General features: G+C 61.2%; 3 protein-coding genes and 1 long non-coding RNA gene across 10 annotated transcripts in view; 1 reads left to right on the forward strand and 3 right to left on the reverse strand.

The window, feature by feature from the left end:
- The window catches only part of UROC1 (urocanate hydratase 1), a 44,949-nt gene extending 41,122 nt beyond the window's left edge, over window positions 1-3,827 (reverse strand). Inside the window, exons 1-2 of one of the 2 annotated variants that reach the window (XM_081247201.1) lie at window positions 3,615-3,827; window positions 2,534-2,602 (exon numbers count right to left, since the gene is read on the reverse strand). The gene's annotated coding sequence lies outside the window, so the exon portion shown is untranslated. Of the gene's footprint in view, window positions 1-2,533; window positions 2,722-3,614 lie in introns of those variants that run through there. The other variant, XM_081247202.1, reaches the window with a different exon arrangement.
- Window positions 22-12,364, forward strand: CHST13 (carbohydrate sulfotransferase 13; the record flags this gene model as incomplete). Of its 4 annotated transcripts, none has more annotated exons than XM_081247208.1 (3): window positions 22-100; window positions 9,600-9,682; window positions 11,440-12,364. In XM_081247208.1, the coding sequence occupies 3 exons, from the start codon at window positions 25-27 to the stop codon at window positions 12,280-12,282; spliced, it is 1,002 nt and encodes a 333-aa protein (XP_081103334.1). In that variant the 3' UTR covers window positions 12,283-12,364. The 4 variants fall into 4 exon arrangements, with proteins under 4 accessions (XP_081103334.1, XP_081103337.1, XP_081103336.1 ...); XM_081247211.1 differs by having other exon boundaries at window positions 25-100; window positions 9,573-9,682; XM_081247210.1 differs by lacking the exon at window positions 22-100 and adding an exon at window positions 222-332.
- Window positions 9,987-11,328, reverse strand: LOC308624184. 2 transcript variants are annotated; one of them, XR_014016947.1, is made up of 4 exons: window positions 11,088-11,328; window positions 10,748-10,990; window positions 10,407-10,618; window positions 9,987-10,276 (listed from the first exon to the last, which is right to left on the reverse strand). It is a non-coding gene; the product is annotated as an uncharacterized lncRNA (long non-coding RNA). The 2 variants fall into 2 exon arrangements; XR_014016948.1 differs by having other exon boundaries at window positions 10,748-11,328.
- LOC308624182 (uncharacterized protein C3orf22 homolog) lies at window positions 12,209-14,351 on the reverse strand. 2 transcript variants are annotated; one of them, XM_081247214.1, is made up of 3 exons: window positions 13,709-14,351; window positions 12,468-12,528; window positions 12,209-12,284 (listed from the first exon to the last, which is right to left on the reverse strand). In XM_081247214.1, exons 1-3 carry the CDS (start codon window positions 13,948-13,950, stop codon window positions 12,279-12,281), a joined length of 309 nt encoding a protein of 102 aa, XP_081103340.1. In that variant the 5' UTR covers window positions 13,951-14,351; the 3' UTR covers window positions 12,209-12,278. The 2 variants fall into 2 exon arrangements, with proteins under 2 accessions (XP_081103340.1, XP_081103339.1); XM_081247213.1 differs by having other exon boundaries at window positions 12,262-12,528.
- Window positions 14,352-14,719: the final 368 nt, after the last annotated feature.

Genomic DNA, 14,719 nt, shown 5'->3' on the forward strand with positions numbered 1-14,719 from the left:
GACAGCAGCGCGCGCCGGGCAAGCATGGGGAGGCGCTGGTGTGGGCGGCGCGCGCTGGTGGCCGTGTGTCTGGGCGCCGCGCTCCTGCTCCTGCGCCCGGGTGAGTGCCCACCGGCCCCAGGGCCGCCCCACCAGCGGCCGGACCCCCGACCGGGCGGGGGCACCTACGGTTTCCTCCCGGGCTGGGGGACGGGGGCAGGCGGGCTCAGAAAGGCTCTAAACGCCCCGCCCTTGTCCCGGCTCCCCGCAAGGGTCTTGTCCCCTCGGGAGAGGGTCTCCCAAGGCCCGGAGAGGTGCCAGTCCGGGCCTCCCAGCCGGGGCCCAGGGACCAGGTGAGTGGTGGGCGGCGGGGGGCATTACGCCCACCCGGGAAGTCTGCCTCCTTTGCCTCGCGCTCACCCCGCTTAGCGCCCGGAAACCCTTCCGGGTCCGCGGCCGCTCAAGGGCGGCGGGCTTGACGCTCCGGGTCCAGAGGTGGCCCCTCCGCGCACCGCGCTGCGCCCTGGCGCGCCTGCTCCGCCTGAAGTTCGCACCGGTAAGGACTAGGGTCCTGAGCACCCACCTCATGGTCCGGTGGGGGAAAGAGGCAGCCAGTCGTGACCGCCGTGCGGATTTCCAGCTCCGAGCTGAGCATGTGCTGAGTCTTCACTCACGGGAGAGGCCGAGGGGCCTGTGGGCGGCCTGGGGCTGGAGGTGCCCAGTCAGAGGCCTGTTCTGACCTCTGCTCTGTTTGCCTTTTTCTGGTGTGAGTGAGAGTGTGTGTTGGGGGAATCTGTATCTCCCCCCCAACCCCCTGTGAGCTCTGCAAGAATCCTTGGAATCACGCCTTTGGAGCCTTGCAGAGGGGGTCCAGGGAGGAAGTAACCGTGTCCCCAGGTGGGAGGGGACCATGGGAGTGTGGGGCCAGGGTGGCTCAAGAGATGAGGCTGAGGAGACTTTGGGGTCAGCACGTACCCACCTGGCTGGGTCTGGGTGACCTATCCCCGCCCCCCTGCCCAGGGCCTCAGTAGTCCCATCTATAAAATGGGCTGCTCGAGTTCTTCCTTACAGGGTCTCTGGGGAAGTGAACTTAAATTGTGCCTGGCTCCCAGCCTCTTCATCAAGCCAGAGGTCACATGGGTGGCCTGGTGCCCCCTGCATCCTGGGGTGAGGGGCTTCCTTCTCCTGCTCACCTCAAACCTCTGTGACTGCCTCTGGGCTGGGGTCCAGGTGAGCTGGGCTTGGGAGGCCTCCTCGGTGCTCACCAGGGCTCTGGCCAGTTACCCTGCTCTTCACACCATCCCCTCCATGTCTGGACACAGCTGCCCAGACCTGGCCGCCTCCCCAGGCCCACGGGAGGGAGCCGCAGTCAAGTCTTTCCGTCCCCCCGACCAGTTCTGAGAGCGGGGTGGCCATGGGGTGGTGCTCCTGCCTCCTGGGGAGGGCGTTCCCACGTCCTAGCTGAGCCAAGTGTCCCCCAGCACTGCGTGGGCTGTAGTCCGAGTGTCTGCGGTCATGACACTGACCACCCACTCTTTCTTGGACAAATGTTTACCAGGACCTAGGGCCGGGCAGGGCACGGTGGTTCCCGGCCCCCAGGGCTCAGGCTCGGGTGTGGGGGGAGAGAGGACATGCACTTTGTTCTTTCTGACCTCCTCCCTCTCCTGCAGGTTAGGAGGGTGCCTCCCGTGCCCCCTTCCTAGCCTTTGTTCAGGCCGTTCCCCACCTGAGCCGAACCTGCCTCATGAATACCCTTGGCCATGACCCTCTCCCCCAGCAGGGTGGCCTCACTGTGTCTGGCCTGGCAGACCCTTCTGCAACCCTGCTTCCAGCGCCCCCAGGTGGGGAAGGGCCTTTCCTCTGCTTCCCAGAGCCCCTCTCTGCTCCTTCTGGACTCTCAGACCTTTCCCCATGGCCTGCTGCCAGCCATCAGAGCTTTGAGGGTGACCTGGACAAGCAAGGGTTAATCAAGCCAACCTACCCTGCTGGCTTTTCCGCCCCCAAGCCCTGAGCCGAAGCCCCTGACCCCAGGAGCCAGTGAGGCTGTGCTAACCGTGGGCCTGCAGGCCCGGCAGAGGGGGCAGAGACGGCGGGGCAGAAAGGGCAGGCTCTCTGTCCAGGACCTCTGGAAATGGCTCCAACAGGGCCTGCGGCATCTCCGAGTGTGTCCCGGCAGCGTGGCCCGAGTTGGAAGCGGGTGGAGCATGTGGCCTGTGGCAGGGGGATAGGGCTCCAGGGCCCAGGAGGGACTGCAGCCCCTTCCTCCAGGCAGGTGAGCCTCCAAAGAGGCAGAAGTTGCCACAACGTGGGCCGGAGACCCCTGAAGCGGGCTCCGCTGCCCCTTTTCTAGTGGGGAGGTCTGGAGCAGCCCAACTGGTGCCCGTCAGGCCAATGCTGACCTAGTGGCCAGGGTCCCGGGGATGAGGAAGATGCCAGAGGAGGTGGGACAGCTGCCTGGGGCACTGCTGCCCTCAGTGCCGTACCCTCGCCCCGGGCCCACTGACAGGCCCCCTGTCCCCCTGCCCGCCCACCCTTGGCTTCCCCTGTGGCTTACCTGGTGGGGTGACTGCTTCTGTGTGATGTCCTTGACCACGTATTCGGTGGGTGCCTGCGTCAATCTGGGCTGGGGACAGAACTTGCTGATAACCTGCCCTCCCAGAGTTTCTGTTTTAACATCAAAAACCCAGATCTGCAGTCTGTACCCTCTGTCCCCAGAGACACACCCAGGGGGAGCCGTGCTGCTGCTGCTTTAGCTCCCCACCCCTGCTGGTCCACAGGGGCCTTGCCGGGAGGCGCTGGAGCCCCCCCTACCCCACCCCGTCCTGACCTCCATCCCCTTCCGGGTTCACAGGGCTGAGCATCTTTCCTGAGGTCGGCCATCAGGGGTGTTTCTCTCAGAGCCAGGCTGGGCCTCTGCCCACTTCCAGGGGACCCTGGGTGGGTGGGGGGCTTGTTCCCAGGGGGCCCGCCTCTCCCTTCTGGGCTGGACTGCTGCCCTCCTCGTCCTCTGGGACACAGCCCGTCCCTTAGGGCCCCGCTTCCTGTCCGAGGTCCGAGCGTGATGTGGGGTAACAGGAACCTTCTCCCCCAACAGCCTTCCTGGAGGGGCTCCAGGGGGAAGGACCCAGGAGGCTCAGGTGGGGACGCCGGCTCTCTCCCTGCTGTCCGTCCGCTGCCTTCTCGAGCACAGCAGCACCTGGGGACCCAGGCCGAGGGGACAACGGTCCACGATGGTCTCGGAGCCCCTACAGTAATGCAGTGTAGGGCCCTGTAAGCAGCCACCGTTTCTAATGAGACACCAGGATTTGGTCCCATGCAGAATAAATGCAGAAATGCCCAGTGACTCCTGGTGAGCCAAGGTGCCAGGGCTGGGGGGGGGGGTCAGTGAGGACAGGGCCCCTGAGGCCTCAGCAGCAGCCCCTCAGTGCAGGCGTCCGAGCTTGCCCCCGGCTGCCCTGTATCCGCTGCCTCCCCCGGAGCCCTGCAGGCCCCAGCCCGCAAGGTCTCTCAACGCCTGCCCCGTGGCGCCCCAGTGCCCGACTGGACCCCCGACTCCTTTCTGTCCTGGCCCTGGAATCACAGCAGGTGACGGGTCAGAGACAGGGCGCCCCCAGAGGGCCGTGTCTCAGACTCACTGCGCCAGATGCTCTGCCGTCAGGGGCTCGAACCACGTCTGCATCTCTAGGTCTGGCTTTTCTCTGTGGTGGCCTCACTCCCTGCTCTCCAGCCAGTGGGCAGTGCCTTCTCCCGTGGTTTCAGCCAGGGTCCCAAGGAGGCATCTCATTGGCCTAGATTGGACCACATGGTGCCCACCTCTGAGGCAATCGCTGTGGCAGAAAGGGATGGAATGCTCTGATTGGCCAGACCTGGTCACATGCCCAACCCAGCAGCTACGGGAGTGGGGAGCCTATCAGAACCACATGGAGGGAACATGCAGGTTTGTGTCTGGAGGGGAATCAGGTGGACGACCAAAAGGAGGGGGTGTGGCTGCTGGGAGCCCAATCAGTAGATGTTCACCACACTGCTGCCCACTCTCCCGAACTGCCGAAGGGTTCAGAGCTCTAAGGTACCTTCCAGGCCTCCAGAGAGTAAAAGCAAGCTGGAAAAACAGAAGGCTCCAGAGTAGGGACTGATCGTCTCATTTTGCAGAGGAAGACGCTAAGATCAGTAGAAACAAAGTGACTTGCTCAAGGCCACCCTACTAGGAAGTATGGGTGCCAGGATTTAAATCCACATATAAATCCCAACCCTTATGCTTTCTACTGTACAGGGCAGGGGTATTTGGGTTGGGCTTTGAAGGCTGCATAGGAGTTTACCAGGTGGGAAACAATGAAAGAGAATTGCAGGCAGAGGGAGTGGCACAGAAAAGCATGGAGTGAAATGGCCTGGTGTGCTAAGGGATGTGCTGCTCCCTCAAGGGTTCATGAGAGGGAGCAGTGAAGTGGAGGCCAGGAAGGTACTGTAGGTTGGTGAGTGGCCTTGAATGGCAGGCTAGGAATTGGGGTGATCGCCCCATGGCCAGGAAGGGCCATCAGTCTTTAAACAAATACTCGCAGACACTAGCTGAGGTACAGGGATTATAAGAAAACAAGACAGTGCCCTCCTTGCAGAGCTGACCTTCCAGAGGGGCAGCCAGACATCAGCCCACACGAATCAGATGATCTCAGCAGTAATGAGTGCTGTGAATAAATTAACGGGACGCTGTTCATTGGAGAAGCCCTCTTTCTGGTGGGACATTTGAGCTGAGACCTGAATGAGAAGTATTGACCCTAAAGTGTAGAGGTTTCTCCTGAGGTGGGGACGCACCTAATGTGTCCACTGACCAGCAGGAGGGCAGTGTGGCTGGAGCTGAGTGAGCAGGGAAGGGTGGGGCTGCGCCTGGAGAGGCCCTGGAAGGAACTGGGACTTGCCACCAGCCAGCGAGAAGCCACGTGGGCTTTACCATCACACGGTGGTGGGAATAAAACCTGTGATTGTCCCGGGCAGAGGGGACGCAACTGTACTGGGAGTGATCTGACCAAGCAGGGTTCCGTTCTGGGCGTCGTGGAGCTCAGTGTAGAGTCTGAATCTTAAATACAAGTGGAGAGATGGCTACTTTAAAAAAAAAAAAAAAAAGGCGGCAGGATTGTTTTCTTGTGAAGGGCTTGATCTCTGGAGGGAATATCCCTGCCCCAGGCCTGCAGGTCACGATGGGACAGAGTGGGCTGGGCAGTGCTGCTCCTGCCCATCTGTTCTTGCGACACTGGCCCAGCTAGAACTCATTAACCAAAAGCCACATCGTAACCTCTGCTCCCTGGGCAGGGGGTCACCAAGCACAGCTTCCCCCACGGGTGCAGTCTCAAGTGGCCCGGGTACGGCTGCGCCGGGCCTGTCCTTAGGGTGAGCGGGCCAAGGACGTTTGTAGGTTTCTCTGTTTTTGGCTTCCCTGTGCGGCGTGCCACACCCTGGCCTGCGGTGCTGTGAGGATGGGCGGGGTAGTGTGCAGGGCAGGGTGGGCCCCAAGGGCACGGCAGTAAAGGACGGCACTCACACCGTGGCCTGGGGTCAGGCCTGCTTAAGGCCCTTACTTGCTGTGAGGCCTCAGCAGTTTTAAGTCTTTGAGCCTCAGTTTCCCCATCTGTCAAGTGGGGATAACAATAGTTCCTACCCCCAGGAGTATGCGTGTCAGTAAGCAAAGCGAGGGCACGGTGCCAGGCTCTCGCCCACCCAGCACCTCCTGCCCAGCTCCCCGGCCTCCCTGCAGGCTCCTGTGCCGCCCAGGACACTCCAGCCCACGTGCAGCGGGCGCTGGGCTGTCAGGCTGGGCCTCACGCTGGCCCACTGGGCCGGGACCCAGGCCCGCTCGTGAGTCTGGGGCTGCACGGCTCCCCGGCCTGGACCCCGTGGGCATGGGCCCTGGGCGCCCCCAGATTGCAGGCAGCTCACCCCCTCTGCTTCCCACCCCTTCACACCCAGCTAGTTTGCTTTGAGCTGTTTCCGACATCCTGCTGTTGTCTGTTTCACCTTCTCCCAGCCTCTGTCCCTGTCCTCCTGTGTAGCTGCCTTTGTCTCTGTCACCTCTCAGTCCCTCCCACCCTTCTTCCGCTACCCTCTCCCCCATCTCTCTCCCTCTCTCTAACCTATTTTTGTTTCCTTTTCCAAAGGAGAACCTGCCTGTGGTTTTGCCTGTGGCTGCTCTGGGCTGGCCCAGGCCCCTCCCTGGCCATGAGGCTGGGCCTGCCCACCTAATCCTCTGGCCTGTCTGCTCCACAGCACCCTTGGCAGGGAGACCTGAGACCTGGAGGCTGGTGGAGGGTCTGAGGGCAGAGGACACAGGCAGGAGGGGCTTGGCGACGCGAGTGGGGGTAGCAGGATGCCTCCGTGTGGCCCTCTGGGGACGACCCCTACCCTCAGAGCCCAGGCCTCCAGCTTCACGGAGGCGGGGCTGGAGCCAGGGATCGCCAGCGCACTCCCCTTCGACCGTCCTCCATGGCCAGTCTGCCCACCCCGCAGGACTGGCTCTTCTGCGTGTGCAGTGGCAGGGGTGGAGCTGGGCGGGGGCGGCCCAGCCCTGTAATCACTGGCCTCGGCTATTCTGGGCCTCTCGCCTTCCACCCACTGGCTCCCGGGGTCTGGGATGGGACCTACTTTCCTGCAGGCTGTGGTCTGGCCAGGAAACAAGAGGTCCCACACAACGCTTGGTGTTTCCGGAAGGCTGCGTGCTTCTGAGTCGTGGGGCTCTGGGGTGGAGGTGGCCTAGGTCTGCTCCTCTGCATGCCCCGCGGTGGGCACCAGCCTTCTCTCCATCCCCAGCCGTGACCCTGAGGGAAGCTCCTCCCCTCTCAGAGGCTCCACTTTCCCATCAGCAAAGTGGTGAGGCGGACCCCCGCCTCCCAGGGCTGTGCGTGGTGCTGGGCTAGTGTGGTGAGTGCAGCTCCTGGGGCCTCCCTGCCAGCAGCAGCCAGGAAACGGAGGTTCAAGTCTTGGGACCACCGATGACCCCCAAGACCCGAGCAGGCCCTGAGGGCCTCACCCCTCCACATGCCCTTGTCACAGGAGAGCTTGGTCCTTGTTCTGGGGACACTGGAGTGGGGAGGGGCCCTGAGGCTGCCAGAGGCCCGGCATGCGGCCTGGACAGCGGGCTTCAGGTACACACAGAGGGCTCTGGAGGCCGGGGCACGGCCTGTCCGCCTGTCATTTACTGGTTCATTCAACCACCCCCACCAGACACTGCTCCAGCTCAGCGGTTCTCAACGTGCACTGCTGGGCCAGCAGCAACAGCACGCCTGCACTGTCAGAAACACAGACTCATGGGCCCCACTCCACACCTACAAGGGCCAGAACCTCTGCATATGGGGCCAGGCCACCTGTGTTTCAACAGGCCCCATGCACGCTCAGGCTGGAGAACCACTGCTTGTGGTCAGTTGGCCAACAGATCAGTTCATCCAATTTTCCAGGTTTGCTTGTTTGCCAAAGACTTGTCTTAAGGAAAAGTCTTGAATCCTGGCAGCATTTTAAGACTCTTCATTTGGTTGAAAGCCAAGGATCATGGAAACGTTCGTTCTTTTTATGAATATATTATTTTCTTATATGAGCCTGGATTCTTAAATATATTCCTCTTATGAATATTCCGTATCATTGTGAATTCAATGATTTCTCAGTGTCCATTGAATATATTTGAATTTCTACACCAGATTTGCACGTTCTTGTGTATGTAATTTTTTATGCTCAGGACTATTTTTTATTGAGATAATACTCACTCTATAAACTTCACTTTAAAGTCCACAGTGGTTTTCAGCATATCCAAAAGCTGTGCACTGTCACGGCTGTGCAAACCCAGAGCACTAGCCACTAGCCCTGCCCCCACACTCCCAGTGCCTGCCTGCCTGCCCGCCCCGCCTCCCCCCATCCCACCCAGAGCCCCTGGAAACCGCTCACCTACCTCCTGCCTCTATGGATTTGCCTGTCCTGGACGTTCTGTATAGACGGAGTCAAACAATGTGGGTAGGGCCTTCTGTGACGCTTTTTTCACTGTCAGGTTACAAGGTGCATCCACATGGTAGCAGGTGTCAGTGCTTCACTCCTTTTTATGGCCATTAAATCTGTTAGCTGTGGGGTTTTCCCAGATGGCCTTTATCAGTTTGATGAAGCTCCCTTCGAGTACTAGTTTGTTTAGTGTTTTCATCATGAAAGGGTACTGAATTTTGTGCGTTTTTCTTCATCTCTTGATGATCATGTGGGGTTTTTCCTTTATTCTATTAACATGGTGTATTACCTTGATTGATATTTTTATGTTGAACCAACCTTGCATTTCTGGAGTAAATCTCAATCGGTCATGGTGTATAACCCTTTTTACATGTTGATGGATCTAGTTCGCTAGTACTTCCTTGAAGATTTTGCATCCTTATTCATAAGAGATACTGGTATATACTTTTCTTTTATGTGTGACGCCTTTGGTTTTGGTATCAGGGTAATACTGGGTTCATATAACGAATTGAGAAGTGTTCTCTCCTCCTCTGTTTTGTTTGTTTGTTGAAGAGTTTGGTAGAGATTGGTGTTACTTTTTCTTTAAATATTTGGTAAAATTCACCAGTGAAGCAATCTGATCCTGGGCTTTTCTTTGTGGAAATTTTAAAAAATTACTAATTCAATCTCTTTGCTTGTTGTATGTCTGTTGAGATTTTCTATTTCTTCTTGAGTCAATTTCAGAAATTTGTGTCTTTCTAGAAATTTGTCAGTTTCATAGGCTAAATTTGCTGTTGTACAGTTGCTCATATTATATTCTTCAACCCTTTCTTATTTCTGTAAGGTCCACTACTAATGCCTCCTCTTTCATTCCCATTTTCAGTAATTTGCGTCTTCATTCTTTTTTTCTTGGTCAGTCTCGCCAAAGACTTGCCAATTTGGGTGATATTTTTAAAGACTGCATTATAATTTATTAGTTTATTAATAACTATAATCATATTTAAGAAAAACATGAGTCTTTGGTAGTTTCAGGAAGATTGAGGAATGCAGCGATGAGACAGAGAGCATCCCTGCCCTCGGAGGCTGCCAGTCTGGGCGAGAGCAACACCTGTGTTTACCATGAGGTGACACACACACCAGCAGGGGACGTACAGGCCACTGTAGCTGTCCCCAGCGGGTCACCTGAGCTGGTCACCTGCTTACCACCAGAGAGCCGGCAGCTTGGCTGTGCCATGTCCGCTGCTGCCTAGCCCTTTCTGTCTGCCTGTGCCCGGGGCCAGGGGAGGCTGGACCCAGCCAGCCTGCTGAGCCCTACCCCTCAGGGCTCCATGCACGTGGCTGGCAGAGGTGGGGTGTGAGATGAAGGCAGATGGAGGTGGGAGAGGTTGGGTGGTCAGGGCATTCCCGGAGGACGGTGGTTTCCACCTTCCCTCTTGTTCCCTCCTGCCCGGCCCCCTCCAACTGCGGAGGGCAGGACGTGGGGGCAGGAGTGACACCAAGCACCCTGCCCTGGTGGACAACGGGCCCTGTCAGTGCCCCCAGAGGCAGGCAGGACACAGGCGGGAAACTGAGTCCCAGAGGTGGACCCAACGTGCCAAGGTGAGTTGGCCAAGCCCCCAGTAACACGGCCAGTCTGTCTGGTGCAGCAGTGAACGCCCCTCTCCTTATGCCCCCAGCATTTGAAAACAGGGCCACGGGCTCCAGCTGGCTTGGCAGCAAAAGGAGGAGTCCCCTGCAGATGCTCTACGACCTGGACCAGGTAGGTGGACAGACGCCCCGTCCCTCCCTCTGCCTCCAGCCACGGGAAACCCCGAGCTCCCACGTGGACCTGTTGCCGTGGGGCTGCAGCCACAGCCAGCCTCTGTCCGGGAGGGAATGCTGGGCTGCGGCAGGGCAAATCGTGAGGCAGGCTGAGACCTGGGGTCTCCAGCTGTGGACGGAGGCCACGCTCTCTGCAGCACTGTTCCACGTAACGGGACAGAACGACCAGCGGGCTGTGTGCCTCCCACGGCAACAGGCGGCAGCCAAGGGACCCCCGATCTCAGTCCTGCTGTGAGAGAGGGAGACAAGTGGGCACCCCCTCACCAACGGGGGGACCTGCAGGGACCACACACTGTGCCCACTGGGAGCACACGTCCGGCTCACACACACCTCAGCAGGCACACTCAGCACTACCGAGCGCCTGCGGTTCACCTGGGTCCCTGCCCTTGAGGCGCTGACGGTCCCGCGGGGGGAGGATGGCATCTGATGGCTTCTTGCACCAGCCTGCACTGACTTGCGTCCAGGCTGCCCTGAGCTCTGGCGGGAGGGCGCAGTGTAGATGGAGAGCCTCTCTGAGAAAGGGACACGGGGCCTGCAGAGGGACAGTGAAGATGCAGATCGGGGCACCGAGTACCTGGTGGTGGCCGAGGGCCATAGCGGGGCAAGGGCAATAGGGAGCCGGGGAGGAGGCCCACACTGGGCTGGGGAAGGCGGCTGCTCACCGAAGCCCTGAGGGCTGAGCCCACGGCACCCACACCCTTGGGGGGCAGGTGGGAGGCCTTGGTTTAGCGAGGGTGACAGGCTTGCCCTGGGCCACGCGGCGAGCAGAGGGCAGGCCAGCCTCTCAGCAGGCTTCTGAGGGGCAGGTGGGGCTGGCTCGGCCCCCTCGCAGCCTGAGGGCCCAGTGGCCGTTACGTGTCAAGGCATCCTGCAGCTGGACAAACAACAGCAGAGAAACGGTCTGACCGACAAGTGCTCACCGTGCACCGGGCACTCGAGTTCTGGGAGCCCACGCAGGCCTCAAGGCAATCCTGTACGATGGGGCGTCATTAACCCCGTTTACCTATGGCACTGTCCCTTAGCACAGGAAGGCCAAGGACCCTGAGAAGGTCACAGAGCTCGTAAGGACTAGACCCTGGCTGAGGGTCAGCCAGGCCGGCAGGGATGAGGGCTGTGGCTGTAGGACTCCGTCCCGAACCAGTGGGCACAGCCCCGGCTTCTGAATACTGAGGGACCCGAGGTGGGGTCCCAGCTTCTCTCCTTGGCAGCTGCAGACAACCCACTTCCTTTGAGGCTGTTTTCTCTTCTGTAAAATGGAGAAAGCAGTGCCTGTCTTGGTATTCATGGGGCTACAAGCAACAGAAAAGCTAGCTGAGGCCAATTTAAGCCATTGGGACACTCACTGCTGACGTATCAAGTTGCTCAGACACCAGCAGCCCCTGGTACGGCACAGGGCTCATCACCATCCTCCGGACGTTACTACTGTGTAAGCTACTGGTCTTACACCCCACCCCGGTTTTAGGGGACGGTGAGCAGATACTCAGTTTGCCCCGGCGCTTGGCGCTCTGACGTCAGACTTCTTTACCAGGCTGACTCTGACGTCGCACATCCGTTCTCCGGCTCTCGGGGTCCAGAGTGCCGTGCACGCGATCAGTCACATCCTGCACGCGCCTCAGGCCGAGAATATTCATTTCCCCCCATCCAGGCCCCCTGTCTCCCGCGCGGCCCTGACCCACCCCCGTCCTGTCCCCGTAGGGCCCGCGCTCCGCGCTGGCCGAGGTGCACCAGCAGCGGCGCGACCTGCTGCGCCGCACCTGCAGCCGCCACACACGCCAGCAGCGCCTGCTGCGGCCGGAGGACCTGCGACACGTGTTGGTGGACGACGCGCACGGGCTGCTCTACTGCTACGTGCCCAAGGTGGCCTGTACCAACTGGAAGCGCGTGCTGCTGGCGCTGAGCGGCCGCGGCCCAGAAGACCCGCGCGCCATCCCCGCGCACGAGGCGCACGCGCCCGGCCGCCTGCCCTCGCTGGCCGACTTCAGTCCAGCCGAGGTCAACCGGCGGCTGCGCGCTTACCTGGCCTTCCTCTTTGTGCGCGAGCCCTTCGAGCGCCTGGCCTCGGCCTACCGCAACAAGCTGCAGCGGCCCTGGGGCGCCACCTTCCAGCGCCGCTTCGGCACCGGCATCGTGCGCCGTCTGCGGCCGCGCCCGGGCCCCGACGCGCTGGTCCGCGGCCACGACGTGCGCTTCGCCGAGTTCCTGGCCTACCTGCTGGACCCGCGCACGCGCCGTGACGGGCCCTTCAACGAGCACTGGGAGCGCGCCCATGCGCTCTGCCACCCGTGCCGCCTGCGCTACAACGTCGTGGGCAAGTTCGAGACGCTGGCGGAGGACGCGGACTTCGTGCTGAGCCTGGTGGGCGAGCCCGGCCTGCGCTTCCCCGAGCCGCCGTCCAGTGACCGGGCCGCCGCACGCGACCGGGCCGCGCGCCTCTTCCGCGACATCAGCCCCTTCTACCAGCAGCGCCTCTACGGCCTCTACAGGATGGACTTCCTGCTCTTCAACTACTCGGCTCCCTCCTATCTGCGGCTGCGCTAGCCCTGCAGGCGGGGGGATGGGGCGCGCGGAGAGACTGCGGAGACTGCGCAGGCTGCGAGTCCCTGACTCCGCCCCTAGAGCCGCCGCCCCCGCGCTCTCTCACCCTCGGCCCGCCCACCCCGGCCAACCGCATGCAGCCCCGTGCAGCCCACCTCCCCGCGGGGGTTGGCTGGACCCCTGGGTACCTGCCGCCTGCTTCCTCGAAGGGCCCCAGCCGGCGGGTGCTTCCCCAGGACCCCTGAGTGGCTGAGGATGGGATAATAGGTTTTTAGGTTGCGAGAGCCTGTTTTTTTTTTTTTTTTTGCGGTACGCGGGCCTCTCACTGTTGTGGCCCCTCCTGTGGCGGAGCACAGGCTCCGGACGCACAGGCTCAGCGGCCATGGCTCACGGGCCCAGCCGCTCCGCGGCATGTGGGATCTTCCTGGACCGGGGCACGAACCCGTGTCCCCTGCATCGGCAGGCGGACTCCCAACCACTGCGCCACCAGGGAAGCCCATGAGCGCCTGTTTTTTGTCCACTCTGTCCCGGAACCTATCCGTGGCGCAAGATTAGAACGCTGGCTCGGCGCAGCCTGTGGCCCATCCCAGGGCCTTCCCCACCTCACCTGCCCTAGTGAGGACGGCTGTGGACAAGGAGAGAAGGCCGCCCCTGTGCCTGGGCCAGACCCAGGGCAGGACCAGCCTTGTCGCCAGCTCCGCCCAGGCGGCGATCGTGAGCTGCCGGGCTGCCTGGGCGTCCTGGGCGGGGAGCTCCCCGAAGGCCCTGTTCCAGCCCCACCCTTGGTCTCTGTCCCGCTCGGTCTTCCTGAGCCCACAGAGCCCAGGTTGCAACGTAGTGGCAGACTTTATACGACCTTGGTGAGCTGGGGAGCTCATGTCTTTGAAATAAATGTGTTTTGTTACTTTCTGACATTTTACAGTTTCTGTGTCTCATTTTGTCATTTGTTCTGGGGGCATGAGGTCTGATCTTGAGCCTGGGTCACCTTCACAGCAGCCCACAGGTACCAGAGGTTATGTGGGGAGCGGGATAGGGAGGGGGTACACCATGGGGAGGGTGCTACATTCTGCCTCAAGGGGTGACAATGACACTTGGGGGAAACCTATCCTTTTACTCTGCCTGGGTCGGGCCGCCTCCTGCCCTGGGGTGTGTGTGTGTGTGGGGGGGGGTGTGGGTGTGTGTGTGTGTCCCAGTGCGTGTGTCCCAGTGCGGGTCCCCTGCCGGCCCCTCCAACCCCCAGATGAGGCCCCAGGTGAGGCCAGGCCCACCTGCCCTGCCCTGCCGGCTGCGGGAGGGACCACGGGCTCTAGTGTCTCCCCGGGGCCACAGTTTCCTCAGCCTGGACATGGTGTGTTCACGTGTGGACCAGGTGGAAGGCCGGGCGGCGCGGTCCGCAGGCAGCGCCGGTGACATCCGGCCTGAGACTCACCCCCTGACTGGGATGGACCTCATGGGCACCAACATCTTCTGCAGGGGCAGCCGCTCCCGCAGCGAGCTGCTCATCTTCGTGACCTCCCAAGGCTGCAGGGGCTCCGCGTTGGTCTCCGTCAGCCAGGAAAACCTACAGGAGCACTTGGCATCTTCGGGGCTGCAGCCCAGCCATGTGGAATAGCTCTCGCTTGCCTGGAATGTTCCATGTTCCAGGCACTGCTGTGAGTGCTTTAGAACCATGCTGGGAGGTAGGTATTGCTCTGCCCTTTATGGATGGGGAAACTGAGGCACAGAGACGTTAAGTGACTTGCCCAAGGTCACACAGCTAGGAAGCAGTGGAGCTGAGATCTGGGCCAGAAGCTGGCCCAGAGCTATGTCTCGGCCCTGCAGCAGCGGCCTGGCCCCGGGAGCCCCAGGCCCCAGGTGTAAGCCTCCCCTTGCTTCACGTAAGGGCCACTCTGCCACGTGCATCTGCCACACTGGGCCTCACAGGACAGAGTCTGGGGCCTGGCGACACAACAAGGGTGGGGGTGAGGTGTCCAGCCCAGCCTGCTGCGGGCGCTCGCGAGGAGGCCGTGTGCCCGTAGGTTCCGCTCTGGGCAGCTGCCGGTCCTCCCACTCCCTCCCAGGCCCCGCCTGCCTGCTCAGCACACTGCGGTCTCTGCTGGCTCCTGAGTGCCCTGGGGCTTTGCAAACTCCTCCCCCGCCCCCCCACGCCCCTCCCCCCCGCAGCCGGATCCCATCACACCATCACAGGAGCAGGTGCTGTGAACGGGTGACAGGGCCACTAGCCCAAAGAAAGCTGTTGGCCATGGCTCTGGGGGGTGCCCGGGGGCCCTGGGCCCCTCGGCTCAGGGCGGGATGGGGGCGAAGGTGGACCCCCACTGTCACGGAGCGCAGAGCTGGTCAGGGAGTTCCCTGCAGACAGAGGACTCCCCGCTCCAGCTGTACGCCCCAGAGTGCGTTCCTGGGGTGCCTGCGGGGAGGCAGGGCTTGGCCTGGGGTCAGG

The sequence above is a fragment of the Mesoplodon bidens genome, assembly GCF_964165515.1.
Source record: "Mesoplodon bidens genome assembly, chromosome: 10".
Taxonomy (NCBI): Eukaryota; Metazoa; Chordata; class Mammalia; order Artiodactyla; family Ziphiidae; genus Mesoplodon; species Mesoplodon bidens.